Consider the following 21,407-nt stretch of genomic DNA (forward strand, 5'->3'; position numbering starts at 1 on the left):
CCGCAGGTAAACTGCCAAAGGGAGAAGCCGAAAGGGGAACCTGCCCTGGGATTTCCTTTTCCCCCTTAAACCCATCACTTTTGAGGAGTTCCCGCTGCATTAGCTAAAGTCCTTGCCACCAGGTTACCATCTTTTTTTCGCCAATTTGCCCCCCCCCCCCCTTCCAAAAGCCTTGATCGGAAAGAACTTCCTCTGGTGGCCCCCGATGGCCTCCTGTTCCCATCCCTCCCCCCGCCCCCACCCCGCCCCTCGGAGGGGCTTCCCCTCTCCAGGCCCAGATCCAGGTCCCCAAACCACTTGAGAGCAAATGCACACCCTTCGCCCTCGTCCCGGGCGCCCCGAGGAGGCGCTGGGTGGGGGTGAGAGCGGGGAGGGGGCAGGGTTTCCCGGGGCCCCCGGGGTCCCTTCGCACCCCCCCCCCCCAGCCCGGAGATGGGCAGGGGCGGGGAGCGCGGGTGGGTGGGATCGGCGGTGGGGGAGGGGACGCGGGCGCGGGGCGGGAGGAGCGGGAGGAGGAGGAGTGTGTGCGGAGCGTGTGTGGCTGGGGGAAGCCATTGCCTGTTTAATAGTTGCTGTTGCTGCACTTCCGCTTCTCTCCCAGCGAGAGAGACACGAGTGGCCAGGCCCAGCCGCAGCCGCAGCACAGCCGCCGCGGCGGCACGGAGCAGCCAGACACAAAGAGAGGTACGGGGATCCCCCGCCGCCCGCCGCCCCCCGGCCCGGCGCGGGGCCTCGGGGACACCCTCGCCACCTCCCCCGACCCGCGCCGCCCGGGCCGCCGGGCGCGGGGCTGACGGAGGGGGGGCAGGGGGGGGCGGAGCGGGGCCGGGGAGCCCCAGGGGTCCGGGGCCAGCCCGCGGGGGATGGGCAGGGACCCCGGGCCGCGTGGGGTGCGGGGGCCGCCCGCGTCGGGGGCGGGGGGGGGCATCGTGGCTGGAACTGTCAGCGCTGCCCCGGGAGCCCCCCACCGGCCGCCCAGGGGGCCGGGGACGGGGGAGGGGGAGTTGGGGGAGCCCCGTCTTCCCCCGGGGCGGGGGGGCCACGGGAATGAACCCCTTGGGGGCGGACGGGCTCATTGTTATTCCTCCGCCGAGGAGGCTGGTCCCCCACCCCCACCCCCAGCCGGGGTGGCGACCGGGCGTGTGCTCGGCACCCCCGCCGCGGCCGCGCTGCCCGGGCGGGAGGCGAGGGCCCGGCCGGCGGGAGGGGCGTCGGGGCGCGGCCCGGGGACCTTGAGCCCGGTCGCCCCCCCCCCCCCCCCCGCGGGCCTCTCCCTTCCCCCACGGGGCGCCGCTCCGCGCCTCCGTCCCCCGCTCCGGCTTCCTCTCTGACTCCTCTCCGCCCCTCCTCTTCCCGACCCGGCCAAACTCTGCTCCCGGCCCCGCGGGCTCCCCGGCCCCCACCCCGCGACCCCCACCCCGCGACCCCCGGGAAGCCGCCCAACAGCCCCGAGGCCGGCGCCCGCCGGGACCTTCCCTCCCCGCCCCCCCCCCCCCCCCCGGCCGCTGGGCTGCTCCCCTCCCAGCCCCGAGGGGAGCCCTGGGATGGGGTGGGTTGGGGGCGAGGAGAGGCCCTTTTCCCACCGTGTCCCCCACTGGGGGCCAGAAATAAACAAACAAGGCGCGTGGAAGCTGCAGAAGCCTTCACGGGCCGGAGACGCGGAGAGGCGAGTGGAGGGCGGGGGGCGCACCCCCGACCCAGCCCCCCGAGGGCACCGCGGCCGCGCCGACACCGGCTGCAGGGGCGTTTCTCTGTTCTGTCTCCCTCCCGCTGCAGGGGCTGTTTGCGGGGTGGGGTGGGGGGTCCGCTATGTCGGATGACGATTCGAGGGCCAGCACCAGCTCTTCCTCATCTTCGTCCTCCAACCAGCCAACCGAGAAAGAAGCCAACACCCCCAAGAAGAAGGAGAGCAGAGTCAGCATGAGCAAGAACTCCAAGCTCCTCTCCACCAGCGCCAAGAGGTACCGGACTTTAGCTCCGCAGGTTCCTACGGCCCGAACGGCCTCTCGCTGCGTCTCTGTGGTCTCCCTCCCAGTGAGGGTAGCCGTAAATGCTCCTCGCGATTTGTGTGTTCTGAAAAATGAAAAAAAAAAAGGGGGGGGGGCCTGGGAAGCCCTCACTATTTTTTTCTCTCTCGCTTCTTCTGTATTTTTTTTCTAATCATTGTCCACCTGCAGCTGTTGTGACTTGCCTCTCACGTTTCTTCCTGAAGTTTGTAAGAATCCTCATTACTTCTACTGACCCTCCCATCTGATTTCAAATGACTGGTCCTATTAATCACTAGTCGGTGACCTCTTCCCCTCCCCCTGGGCCGTCATCGCACATAATTACTAATACCTGCCCAGACAACTCTATCAAAATGAATTCCGTTCCCGTCTTCCATCCTCCTCACCTGTTGCACATCAGATCTTTTTTGAATAGAGAGCTTTCTCCCAGAAATTGCAGAAGGAATAAAGAACTCATGTTAGTGGGCTGGAAACATGTAACAGGTGGAGACAGAAGTGTTCGTGTGGAATTGAAAGAGGTTTTTCTGATTTGGAGAGTTGAGGCCGATGAATGAATCGATCGATACAGGATGTGAAATGGTAATTCTAGGTGGTTTGGGGGATTCTCGTTTGTTCTGCTTGAGAGATTCAGTTTACCAAATTTCGGGGAGACTTAAATGTTTCCATGCTCTCTTGTGCTGTAAAACCTTGAGTTTGTGTGTGTTTTTCGAAGTTGAATTCAAGTGGTGGCTTTTTTCTTTCTTCTTTTCCTCTTATGACTCTGGAAGAAGCTACTTTTTTACATCCACCATCCTTCAGTAATATCCTCTGATCCCCGAGACCCTTAAAAGAATCTATAGCAGATTCCTGGGAAGCCCCACACATTTCATAAATCCTTACTGCTCTCAGGTGGACAGTCATTAAACTTCAAAGTGGCAAACCAGGAAGATCGTAAAGAATCCAAGTGGTAGGTTAGATGGGGATATCTTTCTTGAAAGAATGTAAAATAAAATGGAACACGAGGCTTTCGCTCTCTCCACTGAGTAGCGAACCTGGAACTTGAAAGTGTGTTCCCTCAACTTCCCTGACTTGAAATTTGAAATGTTGGTCAAGTGCTTTGGTAACCAAACCATGGGCAGATGAAGGAGTGAGTGGCTTCAGCTTGTTTTAAGTAGTGTAGACTGCAGAGGTCTAGAATTAAGTGGCAAGATGCCTTGGCCAGAGGGTTCTCATTTTCAGGGGGTTGGTTTGGTTGCGTATCCACTTCCCAGGAGTCCTAACGGGCCCTCATTGACGAGCCCTATGCTGGTTCTCCCAGAACCTGGCGTCTACCCTGCCCACTTTGGATGGGGCCTTCCTTAATCTGCCTCTCCTCCACCTCCCTCCCAGGGCCTGGGCTCCTGGATCCACAGCTTTTAGCCTGACTTGACTAAGACAGGATATTTGCTTTAGGTCATTAGTGTTTTTATATTTTTGCTGACTGTCCCTGCTGAACATGTATATGTTTGGGGGTAAAGGCACAGGTTTCAGATATAAAGCAGTCTGCTTTGTGTCAGCAAATTATAGATTTGTCATGAGACAATTTGTCTATTTATACTAAGGGAGTTAAAAACTTACTTGGAAATGCCTGGGAAAGAGATGGTAGGTGTAGGGGGAAAAAAAAAAAAAAAGGCGAGAAGCTACAGACAGCAATATTACCTGTAACGTTAATGTTGGTTTTAGCTCTCTGGATATCTTGCTGAAAGACTAGCTGAGAGTGTTAGAGTAGAGCTAAGGTTAATAGTGAAGGTAAAAAACGGAGAGGGACAGTGTGTCCAGGAAAGAGAAAGGGACATTGATCTTAGTGGGACCCTGTCTAAGCGACTCTGTGAAATAGATTGATTTGGAAGCAGGTGTTGCCCATAGAATTGGAAGGAGCAGGTATCCGAGGAGATAGAGTGAGAGCCAGCACAGGGCCAATCAAGAAGTGGGGTGACAAAGGTTACTTACCTGCATTTTGGGAAGTGGTTTCTAGGCCGCTGCTAGAGGAAAGCCCCCATTGAGAGTGGTCTGGACAAGAATTACTCCGTGGAACATGTGCGTGTGTGTGTTGTAGAGATGAAGTGGATAAAGCTGTCTGGTGTGACCCTTTTTAGGCATTAAGCAACGAGTTTTTCGTGACTGTTTTGTAGTAGAGGTTGGGTAGACCAGGAGAAATGAAGTCAGTACGTATTATTATACCTCCCAGGTGTGCTAGGGGAGTGGATAGTTTTTCCTACCTGTGTAGGCCTTAATGTACCGTCATTCAAATATGCAGGCAGGTAACGAATCGGGGAAACCAGGATTCCAAACTTTTCGTCTAACATATAAGAATGAGCCAAACAGCAGGGATCCACCTATCTCAACCGAAATGCCTATGGGTAACAGTAGAATTTAGCGGGGCCCAGGTAAATAAATGTCAGCAGAGACCAAGCAAACCCCTTTCCAAGGTGGACCGGATTCGTAGGGGGCAGGACGTGTTCTCCAGCAGGAAGGTTTAAAGAACTTTCCCCATCACCACCGTTCAGTTCTCTTCACTTCCACCTGGGAAACACAGTGCCTTCTAAGACCTGTTCCCCATCGCTTCCAGCCTGCCTGCCTGCCTGCCTGCCCTCTAAAGCTTTGGGAAGAGAAAAGCGGCCATTATGATTCAGATTGCCTTTAGAGAGTGTGTCTGTATGTGTTAGTTTGTGTGTGTGTGTGTGTGTGTGTGTGTTCTTTACTGTGTTGCCCCGTGAGATTTTTAAGTTAAACCATAGTCCTGTAGGGCTTTCTATGAGAGGAGCAGAAAAAGTTATAAAGATAGAAGGCACCGTTTTTCCAAGGTGGAAGAGGCTTAGAGGCCTCGAACTTGGTCGCCCTAATTGATGCTCTAAGCGCCCAGGTGAGCACAAGACAAAGGCCGGGGCGCGGGGTGCCCGGCCCGGCGGCGTCGGCCTGGGCGTGGGGGATGGGCCTTTGTGAAGTCGGGGGATGGTGCCGAGATGGAAAACGGGGGGAGCCCCGGGCGCTGCGTGCCGTGTGGGCGGGGAAGGCAGGGGGCAGACCCGAGGGGAGTTCGAGGGTGTCCGGGAAGAAGGTCGGGCAAGGGGGGCCGAGCGGGCGGCCGACCGGCCGGGTGCACCTGTGCGGCCGCGGGTGCTCCCGGAGCCCGGCCTCCGGGCAGGGCCGGGCGGGGTGCTCGCGCCTGGGCCCCGCGCCGCGGCGGGGGTGCAGGTTCCGGGGCGCGGCGGAGGCGAGCTGGGGAGGCCCGGGCGTCCCCGCTGCCCTCCCCGCAACTTGGCCCGCGCGGCCCCCGCCGTCGGGCGCGCGCGGGGTGGGGGCAGGGAGCCCGGGCGGCTGGGGGCGGCCACCGAGGGGTCCCCCTGGAGGCCGGTGTCACCCCGGCACCCCAGATCCCGGAGGGCCTCGAGGGGCCTCGCGGGGAGCGGCCATGTTGGCTTCGTCACGGAGGACACCGGGCGGCCTGGAGGGGGGGTGGCCCGGCGGCCCCGAGGGGGGGCGGGGGTCCCCCGATGGCCGTCCGTCCGGGGACTGGAGGTGCAGGTGCGGGGGAAGGATGAGCGTCCGGGACACTTTCTGGTCCGGTTCGGAAAACTGGTCCGCAGAGGAGCTGTTGGTTTATTCCCTGATGGAGGACACAGAGCGGCCGTGGCCTCCGTGTGGAGGCAGGTCGAACCCAGGCAGAGCGGGCGGTGGGAGAGGGCGGTGGGAGAGACGGGGCTGCCGGCTCGCTGCCCGGCAAAAAGCGTTTTTCCCCAAATGAGGGCCCTGCAGCTTTCGGGGTGCAGTTTCCTCCTCCCTCGGCGTGGACCCACTTAGGGCAGGAGGTTCGGTTCCCCTGCCGGACCGAGGCCGGCGGGCGCGAGGCTGCCCACGCCTGACGCATCTTGTTTTTCTCTCCCTGATGCAGGATTCAGAAGGAACTGGCCGATATCACTTTAGACCCTCCGCCTAACTGCAGGTGAGCTTCCTTTCGAATTGGTGTCTTTTAAAGATTCTTCCAACTTTTGTCTTCGTTTTTTCTGTTATTATTATTATTCTTTGGTTAATGCTTGTTTCGGTGCTAATAGCAAGTATCAGCTGAAATACAGTTATCTGAGTATAATGTGGTGATGAGCCTCTGATGATCCCAGTGTTACGTTAAAGAGAAGTAATAGATTTGTTCGGAGCGGACACTTTTACACAAAACAAAGCTGTAAAGTGGATATGAAGGCGTAGGTTTGTCTAATCCTGGATGTTTCATATGTCACGAAGGGTGATGCTGGCTTAGAAAATTGCTTTGCCATCTTAATGTTGTTCATGCTCTTTACTACGAGAGCATGGAGTCGGACATTGGCCCCCTCAGACTATACACAGTATGAGTGTGTTCAATTTCAAACAGTTTGGTACTAGTTCTCAGAGGGTTGTTGGTCACTGTTCAGAAGACGCATTTTGTTATTTACTGAGAGTCAAGGTGGGAAACTTGATGAATTTACTAAACAGTGAAGTGAGGAGAGTTATTGTAATAGAGCCATTTATTTAAGGGAGCTTCATTGATCGGTTCTATAACTCCAATTGTTTACAATTAAGTATAACATTTAACTTCATTCTCCGTTCTCGTGATTGGCATTGGAATGGGAGTTGACGTTTTAGAAGTGTGCTAAACTTACAGGGTTAGAAGTTACGACGAGAAAATGCTGTGGCCGACGAGAAAATGCTGTGGCCGACGAGAAAATGCTGTGGCCGTACACAGAATTTGAATCAAGCATGTGGAAATAGGTTGAAAGCTAAATGAAATACTTTGCTTATTAACACTGAACTTTCTAAACTGGCTAATGGAGTAAATGGAGGCATCAGTTGCCTTTTTGGTTCCATATGTTGTTAATGTTGGTCAGTTGTGGGACGTTCTTTGGTAAAATTTTGTCCTGTTTTGTAAGGAAAATCATTTCGAGTCTGAAATGCTCTTATAATATAGTTTGTAACTGAACCACACAGTCGTTGTTGAGGATTTCTTTCCTGGCTATTAAGAGTCCTTTCAGGATGTTGAGAAAGTGGAGAAATGGGTGAAGCTTAGGGCTGTGATATCTCCTTTTTTGTTTTATTGGAGTCGTTCGGATGGAAGGAAGCCTGTAGCTTCCCCTGATTGGTTGTGTTGAATCCATGGGTGTTCCCCATGCGAGGTCTGTGCTCTGGTGGTTGCTTTTGGTTGGTAGCGTGTCTTCCACGTGTCTCTGGTGAGTTCAGGCTGTAGCTGTGGCTGATCAGATTATGAAGTTTTTAAAGCATGGTTTCAGAACTAACATTTATCAAAATGTGTTATGGCTTTCTTGCAAATAGATGCAATCAAATTTAAAAAATTGTAAATAATGTAAAGGCTTTCATGGGATTAGTTACTCTTTAGAAATAGGATAAATACACTTTAATGTCACACCTTTTTAACTGAGTTTACATGTGAGAGATTTGTGCTGCTGAACATGTAGAACTTTCCTTGGAAAGCTCCTAATTACCTTTTTCAAGGTGAAACCTTTAAACGTTACCTGTGGTCAGGTGAGTCGCCAAACTGGATGGTTGGTGGTGGGGAGACAAATTTCAACATATTTACACATTGCAAAAATCTTCAATTTCAAAGAAAACATTAGGCATTTTTATTTTGCAAGAGAATGTGTATTATGTTGACTTTTAAAAGTAAAGACTGCTGTATTTTCTGAAGACAATTTCCAGAAGGGCTGGTTAAGTAATATGAATCACAGTCTCTACTTTCAGTTGTTGTTTTTTTTCTTTTTTGTTTATTTTTTACACAATCTCTACTGAGTAGTGTTGACTTAATGTTATCAAGTAGTCCCAATATTCGACATATTTAAATGAATTTGGTTTTATGTTTTCTGTTGGTATGTTATGGGATTGAATTATTCAATATTTTTTATTTTTTAAATATGTTTTTATTTCAGAGAGGAAGGCAGAGGGAGAGGAGGAGATAGAAATGTCACTGATGAGAGAGAATCATTGATCGGCTGCCTCCTGCACGCCCCACACTGGGGATCCAGCCCCAAACCGAGGCATGTGCCCGTGACTGGAATCTAACCTGGGACCTTTTAGTCCACAGGCAGATGCTCTATCCCAGTGATGGCGAACCTATGACACGCGTTCAGAGGTGACACGCGAAATCATTTTTTTGGTTGATTTTTCTTTGTTAAATGGCATTTAAATATATAAAATAAATATCAAAAATATAAATCTTTGTTTTATTATGGTTGCAAATATCAAAAAATTTCTATATGTGACACGGCACCAGAGTTAAGCGAGGGTTTTTCAAAATGCTGACAGGCCGAGCTCAAAAGGTTCGCCATCACTACTCTATCCACTTAGCCAAACCGGCTGGGGCTGAAATATTTAGTATTTTAATGTACATTATTGTTGGAGATGGTATGGATAATTTAGTGTGGGGATACTTTTTGATGTTAGCTTCCATTTAAAATGTATGAATTAAATGATACATTGAATGCATGCATGTTTATTTTTTTAATAATTTTTAAAGTGTTACTCAGCATGAGAGCTTGGTTTGGATGAAACTGTAAATTAGTCAATTGTAAATTATATTTTGAACTCGTTACATAATTGGCTTTCAATTAATGTATTTTATGTATTAAACCTTTATAGAACTGCCTTTTTTTCAATCAGTAATCAATGTGCAGTTTTAAATTTAAACGCATTTCTTTATTAAAATATTATAGTTGCTACAAAGTAGCCTCAAACAGTTGAATCAGTGTGAGAAATGCTTCTCTTGAAAATGCACCGCTTATGTTCACTAATTTTAGCCCTTGGCAAAAATATGTGGCTTCGAACGTGCAAAATGCACTTGCTAAATATGTTATAATTTCGAGCACATAAAGTTAATTCTCAGTGTTGTATATCATGTTAAGTAGATTTTAAGTGAATATTTTAAAATTGGTCTATATGGCCATATAAATCAAATTCTTTGGTATCTCTGAACTATTTGGTTACATGTGTGTATACAGCTAAGTCTCCCAGCTCGTGTGTCCTGCATTTGGTTAGGCTTTTCCTCCTACATTCTGGCTCTGTCCCTGAGGGGAAAGTATTAACTACTGTGATGATTTCCTAAAGCACGCCATATCGTGGACGGTAAAATTATGTCTTTTGGTAGCTGGCGAACTCGGGGCCATTAGGGTCAGTTTTGCAGCTGTTATTTATAGCCTAGGGCTCAAGCTTTGCTAAATTGACTAGTTATAGCTATCTAACTAATCTGTAGACATAAATGTCTGTAGACAGTATGTCTGCACATAATAAATGATGTATTTAACCCAGGTCCTTTAAACTTCAGATTTTACTTAGTGGATGTCTTTTTATTATGAGTCAACTACTCATAGAGTGACTTGAAACCTAAAAATTCAGATTTTAGTATAAAATGCCTTTCAGAAATCATGAACCATTTCAAGCATGGTAGAGAAGAAGAAGTTTTTCTTATTATGACTTTTTTTTCTTTTTACTAACATTGCCTTTTGTTGCTTATATTTTAAATAGAATTTTAAGCCATTACACAATAATGTAAAAATGCACATTTTTAAAAAGTTGAAACAAATTGTGGAGTAAAAAGTGAAAGATTCCTTCATGACTTCATCTGATCCTGTCCCTTACACAGAGAGGCTCCTGGTTAGCGCGTGGTGTGTATCTTTCTGGAGAGTTTCTGTGAATTGACATTGTTGTACATTTCTGGTTTTGCAAATCTTCCTGGAATTAGTGGGAATAGCACATGGTGGGGCAAACACAGGTTTACAGTTGTTTGTATGGAAAATAATACAATAATAAATAAGGAATAATACAAGAACCAACTTTGTTTCTCGTAATCACAACTGTAAACCTACTTTTGCTTCATCCTGGAAGTCCCAGGCTGCTCACCTTGGAATGAAAAGAGATTCCTTGCAGCAGTAAAGGCGTATGCCTCGTCCAAGTTTAGCATGTTTTAAGTGGTTGTTTACTGTAAAAAAATGGGTTCTACAGAAGTCATCCTTTACAAAATCCTAGGTCATCTCACTTGCTGAAAAATGTCCTTTTATGTAACTTTAATTCATTTGGTGCTACTAAATGCATTAAGGATATCGAGGTGACTTCATCGTCTGCATGTTTATTTTGTTCTAATATTTATTTGGATAGCTACCACTGCCCTGTGCTTGCCTTTATGTGCAGAGACGGTGTTGAAAAATAGTGAGAACTAGGAGACTAGAGTGTCAGCACAATCAAAATAGCACCCAAACCAGGGTCAAGTGGCTGGAAATTAGATCATTGCCTGGGGCCCTTGTGGGTAGGAAGGAAGGAAGGAAATCTATCCAGAAATGAATTGCTTACTAAATGAGTAGGCACTCTCGTGTTCACCAAATGGCCATGTTTCTGGATTGTAAAGCTGTACTGCTCCTGTTCCTCAAAATGACCCAGCAATTCTATTCCCAGGTGTATACCCCAAAGGATTGAAAACAGGGACTCAAACAGATACTTGTCAGTGTTTGTAGTGGCTTTATTCATAACAGCCCAAAAGAAGAAACAACCCAAATATCTACCAACAGATGATTGGAATGGATAAACAAAATGCAGACTATACAAACAAGGGAATATTCAGCCATATAAAGTAATGAAGTTCCTGTACATGCTACCACATAGATGAACCTTGAAAATGTTACACTAACTGAAGTAAGCCAGGCACAAAAGGACAAATATCGTATGATTCTACTTACATGAAATTTCTAAAATAATCAAGTTCCTAGAGACAGAAAGATTAGAGGTTTCCAGGAGCTGGGAAGGAGAGAACGGGGAGATATTTCTTAATAGGTACAGAGTTTCTGTTTGGAAACAAATGGTGGTGATGGTTGCACAACGTTGTGAATGTCATGAATGGCACTGAATTTTATGGTTAAAGTGGCAAACTTTATGTTATATATTTTACCAGAATTTTTAAAAGGTTAAAAAAAAAAAAGATACTGCTGTTAAAATGTCATCAGTATTTTGAGGGAAAATGCTCATGGCTTACGAGGCGACACCGGTTTTTAGGGGTTCTTATAAAGGATGTTAATGTTAAATTTCTGTCACAAACCATGAGTGCCTGTTCTACGTGAAAAATCACCTTCAGGGAGTTCATCGTCTAGTGAGGTGGGAAGAAATGCACTCACTGACTTTGAATAGTGTGTTAGAGTTGTCGATGGAAGGTTAAGCCTCATGGAGATGAGAAGAAGGTGGGGGAAGACCAAGGGGCGTGTATAGTGGAGGGAAGTGTAAGCAGAGGTGCAGCCGAGGAAAGGCAGAGGGCACTCGTGGGCAGTAGTGAAGAAACCCGTGGCTGGGGAGCAAGGAAGAGTGGGAGGATAAACAGTAAGAGATCAGACTTGTTCCTTGATGTCAGGCTGAGGCTTTGAGTGTCACTGTATAGACACGGGAATCTCTGGAGCTCTAAGTTAGAGCTGAGACAAAGCAGGGGTTGAGTGGAGCTTGGTGGGAACAGGAGACTTGGAGATTGCTGCCATAGTTCAGGTGGGAGGCCAAGAGGGCCGTGGGGACAGGTGACGCCATCGGTGTGGAGAGGAGAGAGACACGAGGAAAGCAGTAGAATTTGGAGAATGTGGCCACTGGCTTAGGTACGGAGCCCTTGGACGGGGACCGAGGGTCTTTGGGAAGACGGGTGGTATCGTTAACAGAAGGAATAAGGTGGGAAGATGAACTGGCTTGAGGGCGGCAGGTTGGATCATCCTCCCCAGGTTCAATCATGTGCTTTGTTGAGCATATACAGGTATAGTGCTTAGCATATTGCTGCCACATATTTAAGTTTATTAGCAGTCAGTCACTGAACTCTCAGGCCTACTTTTAGATTTGATCAGACAAATTAAACTCCCCAAAAGGCACAGGGACCCTGATTTCTGTCTTTGATTCTGATCCCACATACCCCTCCCCAACTTTTTCAGTTGGAAACGTTCAAAGCTACAGAAGAGTTGAAAGAGTAAAACAGGACCCAGCCATCCTTCACCCCGATCATCGGCTGTGAGGACGTCCCCATGTTGGCGTCTCACTTCCTTAGCCCTGTATTTTGCAGAACCGTTTGGAAGCGAGCTGCATCCTGATGCTTCCGCGTGTTAGGCTGACACGCATTGAATCTGAGGGGAGCCGGCAGGGCGCTGAGGCTGCAGCTGGCTTTGGGCATCCACATTAGATTTGAAAGTTTGGGTGATAGTTGAACTTTCTGCTGGGGAAGAGGAGGATTGAGAACTGTGCTTGGAGGGGGGTCTACAAAGGAAGGATGGGAAAATAAAGAGGGCTGGAGAAAAAGGGAGCAAAGTCGGGGAGAGCTACTAGGTTGCCTAAAAAATAATTCAAGAGGATTAAATGTAAAGTGAAGAGCATGCTTTGTAGGCTGAGAAGCAGCAGCAAGTAGAGGACAGGAGTGAAACAGGGAGATGTGATGTTTTAAAAACACAACTGTAGAGAAGCTGATAGAATATGGAACTGAGGTCGAAGGCGGGGACTGTGTGTTTAGGAAGGCGGAGAGCCTGAAGTTTACGATAGGGTCAGTTTCCGAGAGGAAGCACTTGGGTCTGAGTAACGCTCCAGCCACTTGCATAGAACTGAAAGCAGTAGCGCCTGCCCCCAGTTTGATTTGGTTGGTTCTTCCCCAGTAGACGCTAAGTTCCTTGAGAGCAAGGATTATGTCTTTGCATCCCTACAAGAAAGAATAAACAATATATATTTGTTAAATAAAAACACCAGCACAGACACCCAGTCAGGTTTGATGGTTTAATGGAACTTTCTTACTCTTCAGAAAGTAATGGAAAGAGCCGGGGAAACCGCAGTGGCGTTTTACAGCTGCCCATCGCGGGCGGTCTTGCTGGATTGGCACCCGGGCAGTTTGGGCAATTTTCACCTTCCCGGAATCACACAGCAGCTCGGGACTGCAGTGCGATCGCACTGCAGGCGAGATTGAGAAGATGCATAAAGAAAATATCAATACCTTTGATTCCCATGTTTTGACTTTATAACATTACTGTTGGCCAACGAGCGAGTGTGGGTTTCAGGGTGCTAAGGAAATTGGTCTCCTTAGAGACGGTTCCTAAAATCCTAAAGCTCTTCCAGATAGTCAGTTATGTTAGAGATGCTGGCACCCGCCTGAGACATCTGACACATTCCCCATCATCAGTGGAGTGAAGCAGGGTTTCATAATAAGCCCATTCTTACTCGGCCTCGTAGCAGCCATGCTCTGAAGTGAAACAAAAGACCTAGTAACTGGTGTCAGAATATGCTTCTAATCCTCTGGGAACCTGCGCTATAGGCGAAGAAGCTCAAAGCTCTTGCTTGAGGACCGCAATCCAGGAACATACATGCGAGGGATACGGATGGCTTTGTGGAGTCCATGCCACAGTACGTAGATGGGGAACCTGCAGAAGGCCAAGGTGATGTCTGCCGAGTCAGGCAAGTCCTGCAAAACCATTGTTTTCCTTTGCAGGACACAGTCAACACTGGTTATGCTACCTGGGGCAGCATACAGTTCACACACACTTTAATTAACAAAGTAGTCACAACCTGAATTCTGTCTGCTTTTAAAGGCCTGATGAGATAGAGTGAAGAGCCAGGACAGCATAAAGGGGCTGGCATGGGTGTCATCCAGCTCTCACCTGGCCTCCAGCAGCGCATGTGCCACGGCTCACGTCTGACTTGTCTGTAGTGACTTGTGTTGGCACTAAATTTCGTTTTATTTTTTAAAAAGTTTGGCAGCTTGAACCTTTGTTTTTAGTACTTTCAAAAAAAGTTTACAGAAACAATCTTACCAAATCATTTGTAAGTTTTGTCATTGAAAAGATTTCACATCAGGTCCGCCAGGACATCAGTACTGACACTCAGCGGGGTGGGCACACTGTCAGCACCGAATCACCCCACCACCTAGGTCTGTACGTCCAGTTGCCAGAAGCTGTGATGGTTTCTAGCCTGGGCTGGACGGTTCAGGACCCCCTTCTCTATTGCTTGAATTGGCGAGCACTGCCACACGGGCAGCACCGTAATGCTCAGACGAGGGTGTGGCCCACCCAGGAACCCTGAGCTCTGTGCATCCGCACAGGACCCCTGCTGGCCAGGGCAGCCTGAGGACGGAGACCACATTTTTGCTCATGGCCCCAAAACCAGACCAGGCTGCCTGTCGGCCCTACAGCACTGCCTTCCCAGACCCACTAACTCCCCCACCTCATCAAATAGTGATAATCAATGGAGAGGTCCTGTAGGGTCTGCCAGCACTGAAATGATGACCATTATGTGAACTACCAGGACATTAGGTGTTTATATTCGTTTAAATTGACAGATGGAAAATCAATGTGTGATGGATCCTATATGTTCAATAGAAAAAGATTTGAAGTACATTTTCAAATTGCAGAAGACAAAACTCGGCTTGGGATGTTCTTACTAAGAGAAAAGTTTTAGATAGGATACAGCTGAAAAGGTCAGAAAGCAGTGTTGTGCATGAGGAAATCAGGTCATATTTATTTGAAATATTGGAGTGATGTGTACTGCACACTGCTCCGTGTGACTGCAGCAGACCTGGCTCCTGGCTTGTGGAACTGGAATTTGGTAGGCAGTACAGACAGCAACCAAGTAAGCAGGATTAGTAACTACAAGTTATGGTGGCTAATAGGAGAGCAATTAACAGTGCAGTGATGGAGAATATTTGTGGGGGGGTGCTACGTAGAGAAGGCTTAAAACATTAGGCAAAGACCTGAAAAATGAGGAGGAAGAAGAGCTTTATGAAGAGTAGGAAGAACATTCCCGATGGAGGGAAGCACAGATACAGGCCCTGAGGAGAGGAGAGCCACATGATGCAGGGCCATGTGAGCCACAGTAGCAAGTTTGGGTTGCATGCATCCCATTTCTTTCAGTGGGAAGCCATTCAAGGTTTTAAAGCAAGGAAGTGACATTTCAGTAATGATTGCAATGTCTTTTCCTCCATGCTGTGTGGAAAGTAGCTGGGAGGAGGGCAGAAGTAAAAGAAGAGAGACCAGAAAGGAGGGTATTGCTCTATTCCAGGTAACTGGTGATGGTAGCTAGGATTAGGTGGTGGCAGTAGAGGTGAGGTTAGAACACCTGGACCTGTTAGGGATTGCATGTGGGAGATGAAAGACCCAGAATGGCTCTGAGTTTCCCTGGCCTTAGCAGTTATGTAGATGATGGTGACATTTTGCTGAAGGGAAGAAAATTGGAATACAGCCTGTGTGTGTGTGTCTGTGTGTTTGGGCGAGTCCTTTCGGGGCATGTTAGATTTGAGACAAATGCTCTAATGAGGCATCTAAATGAAGGTGTCAAATAGAAGTCAGAGATAGGTAGTTGGAGCTTGGAGGAATATTTTGAACTCGAGATAAATAAAAGCTGGAGATACACATACATTTGGGAGACATCAATTTATAGAGGCTTTTGAATGTCTGGGAATGTCTCTAGCTCACCTAGAGAGCAAACATGTAGAGAGAAGAGGGCCAGGATGGAGACCTGGACATCTAGCATTTAGAGGTTATGTGGTCTAAAGGAGACACCAGCAAAGGAGACAGAGAACAGGAAAAATCAGAGTTGTTGTCAGAAAACAGTGAGTGGGAAGTGTTTGCAGTTGAGGATCATGAACTCTGAAATAATGCAGTGAGCTAGAAAAAGGAAGCGTGAGCAACCATTGGATTCTACACCTTCTAATTTGTTGACCATCATGAGACGGATCCACTGTAGAGGAGATACAAGAGGGGAGGATTTTCAGAAAGAAAAGGTGTTTACCCTACCCAATTAGAAGATTTCACTGTGTTTATTCAAATAAGGGATTTAATGTTTGAATTTTCCACTGTAGGACAAAATTTCTTGTGTATATAATTATATATATGTATATAAAACATAATTTATCTTGGGAGAGGCCCTATTATTTTTAATGGATTCTCAATTTTTTAATTGGTTTCCTGTGTTTTCCTTCCACCAAAAAAAGTTAACTTCTGCTTTACTAGAATCAAGCTGTTGGTGATCTTATGGCTGACATTGTAGAGTGGGTACCCTAAATCAGTGGTGTCAGGTTCATATATTACTAGTACACCTTTTGCAGGGCTTAGTTTAAAAATACTAGGGTGGCCCTGACCAGTTTGCTCAGTGGATAGAGCATCAGCTTGCGGACTGAGAGGTCCCAGGTTTGATTCCCGTCAAGGGCATGTACCTTGGTTGCGGGCACATCCCCAGTAGGGAGTGTGCAGGAGGCAGCTAATCGATGTTTCTCTCTCATTGATGTTTCAAACTCTCTATCCCTCTTCCTTCCTCTCTGTAAAAAATCAATAAAATATATTTTAAAAAAAAAATACTAGGGTGTGGGTAAACTGAAAAATCAGTAAATTGCTGGTGCCATCCTTAAAATTCATCACATGCTTTGCTTTGGATTGACATTTGTGGGTACATGTGTTTACTTTTAACACAATTTTTTTTTTTTAATTAAATCTTTATTGTTCAGATTATTACATTTGTTCCTCTTTTTTTTTCCCCCCATAACTCCCCTCCTCCCAGTTCCCGCCCCACCCTCCGCCCTCACTCCCCACCCACTGTCCTCATCCATAGGTGCACGATTTTTGTCCAGTCTCTTCCCGCATCTCCCACACCCCTTTCCCCCCCAGGAATAGTCAGTCCATTCCCTTTCTATGTCCCTGATTCTATTATAATCAACAGTTCATTCTGTTCATCAGATTATTTATTCACTTGATTCTTAGATTCACTTGTTGATAGATGCATATTTGTTGTTCATAATTTGTATCTTTATCTTTTTCTTCCTCTTCCTCTTCTTAAAGGATACCTTTCAGCATTTCATATAATCCTGGTTTGGTGGTGATGAACTCCTTTAGCTTTTCCTTATCTGTGAAGCTCTTTATCTGACCTTCAATTCTGAATGATAGCTTTGCTGGATAAAGTAATCTTGGTTGTAGGTTCTTGGTATTCATCACTTTGACTATTTCTTGCCACTCCCTTCTGGCCTGCAAAGTTTCTGTTGAGAAATCAGCTGACAGTCGTATGGGTATTCCCTTGTAGGTAACTGAGTTTCTTTCTCTTGCTGTTTTTAAGATTCTCTCTTTATCTTTTGCTCTTGGCATTTTAATTATGATGTGTCTTGGTGTGGTCCTCTTTGGATTCCTTTTGTTTGGGGTTCTCCGTGCTTCTTGGACCTGTAAGTCCATTTCTTTCACCAGGTGGGGGAAGTTTTCTGTCATTATTTCTTCAAATAGGTTTTCAATATCTTGCTCTCTCTCATCTTCTGGCACCCCTATAATTCTGATGTTGGTACGCTTGAAGCTGTCCCAGAGGCTCCTTACACTATCCTCGCATTTTTGGATTCTTTTTTCATTTTGCTTTTCCGGTTGGGTGTTTTTTGCTTCCTCGCATTTCAAATCATTGACTTGATTCTTGCGCTCCTCTGGTCTGCTGTCGGGAGTCTGTATAATATTCGTTATTTCAGTCCGTGTATGCTTAATTTCTAGTTGGTTCCCCAATATAAGATCGAGGGTCTTATTAGTTTTCTTGTAGATCTCATTAAGTTTATCGGCGGCTTCTAAACAGTTCTTGAGAGACCTTAAAAGTGTGGTTCTGAACTCTATATCTTCCATTGACAATTTTGTCCTGTTTCTTTGTCTCCGCATTTTGTTATGCTTCCTTGGTGCACCCCCTAGTGGTCTTTGTGCGCAGTCTTGTAGTTAAATCTTGATTGTTGTAGCTAATACCAGGGAGGGTTTGACCTCCAGGCCAAGTGGCTGTGAGAATCAGCTGTGTCTGCAGTGAGAGAACTTCTGTCCTCCATGGAGGTGCTAATCTGGCGTTTGCCTGAGGCTATCCGGCAAATGCCTGTGTGCAGGGCTTGGGCGGGGCGGGTCGCACAGGATCAACAGGGTGGGCCGGAGAGAGCAGTTATGGCGGCTCTCAGTCCTGTCCCCAGGGGCTCTGCCTCTCTGAGTCCCAGCACCCGCTGCAAAGCTCAGAGAGAAAGCTGCACTCGCTCTGACCGAAGCCAGACAGTCCCGCTTCTCCCGTTTGAGTCTGGGTCCCTAAAGACTCGCCCGGATCTGGAGCTCAGAGTCTGCGACTCCCTCCCGATTGAAAACGCCAACCGCGCCCTCTGCCGCCAGCCCGCTCGCGCACTCCGCACCTCAGAATCTGACTTCAGCACTGCGCCTCCTCTGAGTGTCCGTATGCGTTTCTCTTTCCTCCTAGTTGTAGGACTTCCACTCAGCCAGCGTTCCTGTGGTTCTGGGTGATGTCCCTTCCGTTTTTTGGTTTCACTTTTGAAGTAGTTGTTCAAAGCAGCAAACTCCGGCGTTAACCTATGCCGCCATCTTGGTTCTCCCTACTTTTAACACAATTTAAGTTATTCATCATAGTCAATGTTTTTATCCTTTCAAGATTGGCAATTATGTTAATACTTCACATCAAATGTACCTAAAACTCCTAGAGCATTATATATATGAGCATCGTCTTTCCAATCTACCAATCATGTTTTATTAATTTGTTTCAGGTCATCCCAGGTACTCTTATCTTGCTGATTTGATAATTCAGCAAGGTTGATCTTGTTAAGACACAAACTTGTAAATTATAGCAGTAAGTTGGGGGCAATATAATACCTAGAATTATTATTAAGTGTGGTTAACAGTTTCATATAAGAAACTGTCCTACATTGTAAATGTTTATTTTAGTACTTCCCATCAGAGCAATATGTGTACACAGCAGCTTATGTATAAAAATTCAGACACCAGATTCCCATTCAAATTGGGAGTGTAGGGGGCTTTGGATATAAGTGATGTGAGCTGGTATCTTTTTATTCACTTCACAGAAGTTATCAGTCAAGGCACTACATTTTTTTGTCTCAAAAATGTGTATTTTATTGACACTAACTTTCTTTGAAAGTGGGTTCTTTGGGTTGATTGATATTTTTGACATTTTCAAACAACTCGAAGTTATCTTCTAGTATGCCTTCAAGTAAGTAAATATTTGGAGGAGAAATTATTTATGGCATCTCTTAGTCAAATAACTTTGACAGATTTCTAAATTAAAATGATGGCAAAAAGAAGTCATTTTTGTATAACATGAAGTTTCTTTTTTTAAAATATATTTTTATTGATTAGGGAGAGGAAGAGAGAGAGAAACATTAATGATGAGAAGGAATCATTGATTGGCTGCCTCTTGCACATTGGACCAAGCCCGCAACCCCAGGCATATGCCCTTGACCAGGATCAAACCCGGGACCCTTCAGTCCGCAGGCCGATGCTCTATCCACTGAGCCAAACGGGCTAGGGCTATAACATGAAGTTTCAAACTTGAATCCTGATGCTGGAGGTCACTGGGGGAGAGAGAGGCAACCAGTAGTTTGTGTCACTTGGCGCAAGTAGTGACTCAGTCTGGTAAAGGGACAGCAGAGTTCTGAAGCATTGAGGCTAGAATGAAGAACTTTTTAGGATTGGAGAGAGATTCTTCTAGTTCAGAGAGTATTAGTTGGAATTACAAAAGTACCTGAGGGAGTCGAACGATAACATGTGGAACCACAAGTGTTTTGTCTGCACAGGGACTTTGCTTCCCAAGTAACTTAAAATTTCTCCTTCCGCCACTCATACCCTCTTCCTCTATGGCAGTGGTTCTCAACCTTCCTAATGCCGCGACCCTTTAATACAGTTCCTCATGTTGTGGGACCCCCAATTTCATTGTTACGAATTGAACATAATTAAAGCATAGTGATTAATCACAAAAACAATATGTAATTATATATGTGTTTTCCAGTGTTCTTAGGCGACCCCTGTGAAAGGGTCGTTCGACCCCCAAAGGGGTCGTGACCCACAGGTTGAGAATACATCTCAGTTTTTTAAAAGTAATTTATTGGAATTGGCTTTATAAAATGTTATTTCTTAGCAGACTTTGCTAGGACACATTTATCCTAAAGACAAAGAAATGGTTGAATTGGTGAAGATTCTAAAAGAAAACATTAGTTTTATAACAAACACTCAGAGGGTTTTTTATAAACATGATGGGTAACTTTAATCTAAGTAAATATTTCAGAACAAATGTATGTTAGGTGATTGTAGTGATGTGGGAGCAGAGGAGGGCAGTAAGAGAGCAATGTCATGTTACTTAATAGTATATGGTACTGCTTTGGCCTTGGTCCTTTTTTGAGTAACTCTCTATGCACGTCCTCAGAAAGCATAGCTTCATTCTTCAGCTAGACTGATAACCCCCTTCCCCCCCCAAAAAAAAAAAAGAAAATATTTCTTCTTTGTAGCTTAGCATCCTGAGATATTTTCACATCTGAAGTGTGCCTATTACATAGTAAACACATTGACAAAATAAATCCTATGTTGAGGACATACTTCTTATTAGAACTTAAATTTGAAATTGGTTTCCATTCTGTCTGGCCACACTACTGGATTCTATGTAGATGTAGAGATTTCTATTACATTTTACTGTAACTTTTGACATTTATATATATTGGGAGGAAGTTCTATATTGTAGTACCTGCAAGTTAAAATACATGATTGAGAAAAAAAGTAAAAAACTATTAAGATCTTGGAGCCCAAATTATTTTCTATAATGGATACTTGTAGCTAGGGTAGACTGGATGCCTACTTCTCTGTCTGTGTCCTGTTTATTATGAAGTGTACTAGAGGCCCAATGCAAAAATTCGTGCAAGAGTAGGCCTTCCTTCCCCCGGCTGCCAGGACCCGGGCTTCCCTCACAGCCCCAGCTTCATCCAGAAGGTCGGCTTCATCCAGAAGGTCGTCTGGAAGGACTTCCGGTCTAATTAGCATATTATGCTTTTATTATTATAGATAAGTGAATTTTTCTCAGTTGTCCCCATCTGTTGTCAGATGACTGGTACTTTGCTTCTCTTACTCTTTTTCCAGAGCCACCCTGTACCCTTTCTACATTTAGTCCACTTCTAATTTAAATCCTGATTTAAATGTCCCCACCTGGTAGTGAGCCAGAGCAGTCAGTCATCTTCGGTTCTGAAGCTTCTCTGGTATCCGACAGGCCACTAATGTAGTGCTGCAAGGCTTGAGGAGGATAACACTCACTGATTGTCTTTGGACAGTGTGGAGGTGCATATAAAGAAATGCTGTCTTGTTGTTTGAGGGGATAGTAAGTCAAATCTCAGGATACCTAATGATGTTACTGCAGGCTTAATTTGCATTTTCCTTTCTGTTTGAAATCGGTTGCTTCACCTTTGCATTCCTGGCCTTCTCCCACCCTGGTGGTTCCCTTCCCTTCCTGTTTCTTCAGGAAAAAAATGATTAGCCAGGTGGGTGACGTTTTGCAGGAATTTCTCCTGGACATGCTCACTAAAACCAGAAAGCAGTTTGTGACACTGGCATTTCTAGAAGAGGTACAATTGCATGTACCTAGACCCTA

At 46.5% G+C, this 21,407-nt stretch overlaps 1 protein-coding gene across 2 annotated transcripts in view; it reads left to right on the forward strand.

Annotated features, from left to right (window-relative positions):
* The first annotated feature begins 550 nt into the window (after positions 1 to 550).
* The window catches only part of UBE2E1 (ubiquitin conjugating enzyme E2 E1), a 58,358-nt gene continuing 37,501 nt past the window's right edge, over positions 551 to 21,407 (forward strand). Inside the window, exons 1-3 of one of the 2 annotated variants that reach the window (XM_036332750.1) lie at positions 551 to 684; positions 1,870 to 1,961; positions 5,917 to 5,967. In XM_036332750.1, the coding sequence (XP_036188643.1) occupies positions 1,921 to 1,961; positions 5,917 to 5,967 (92 nt within the window). In that variant the 5' untranslated portion in view covers positions 551 to 684; positions 1,870 to 1,920. Of the gene's footprint in view, positions 685 to 1,776; positions 1,962 to 5,916; positions 5,968 to 21,407 lie in introns of both variants that reach the window. The other variant, XM_036332749.1, reaches the window with a different exon arrangement.

Source organism: Myotis myotis, unplaced genomic scaffold (genome assembly GCF_014108235.1).
Source record: "Myotis myotis isolate mMyoMyo1 unplaced genomic scaffold, mMyoMyo1.p scaffold_m19_p_13, whole genome shotgun sequence".
Lineage (NCBI taxonomy): Eukaryota > Metazoa > Chordata > Mammalia > Chiroptera > Vespertilionidae > Myotis > Myotis myotis.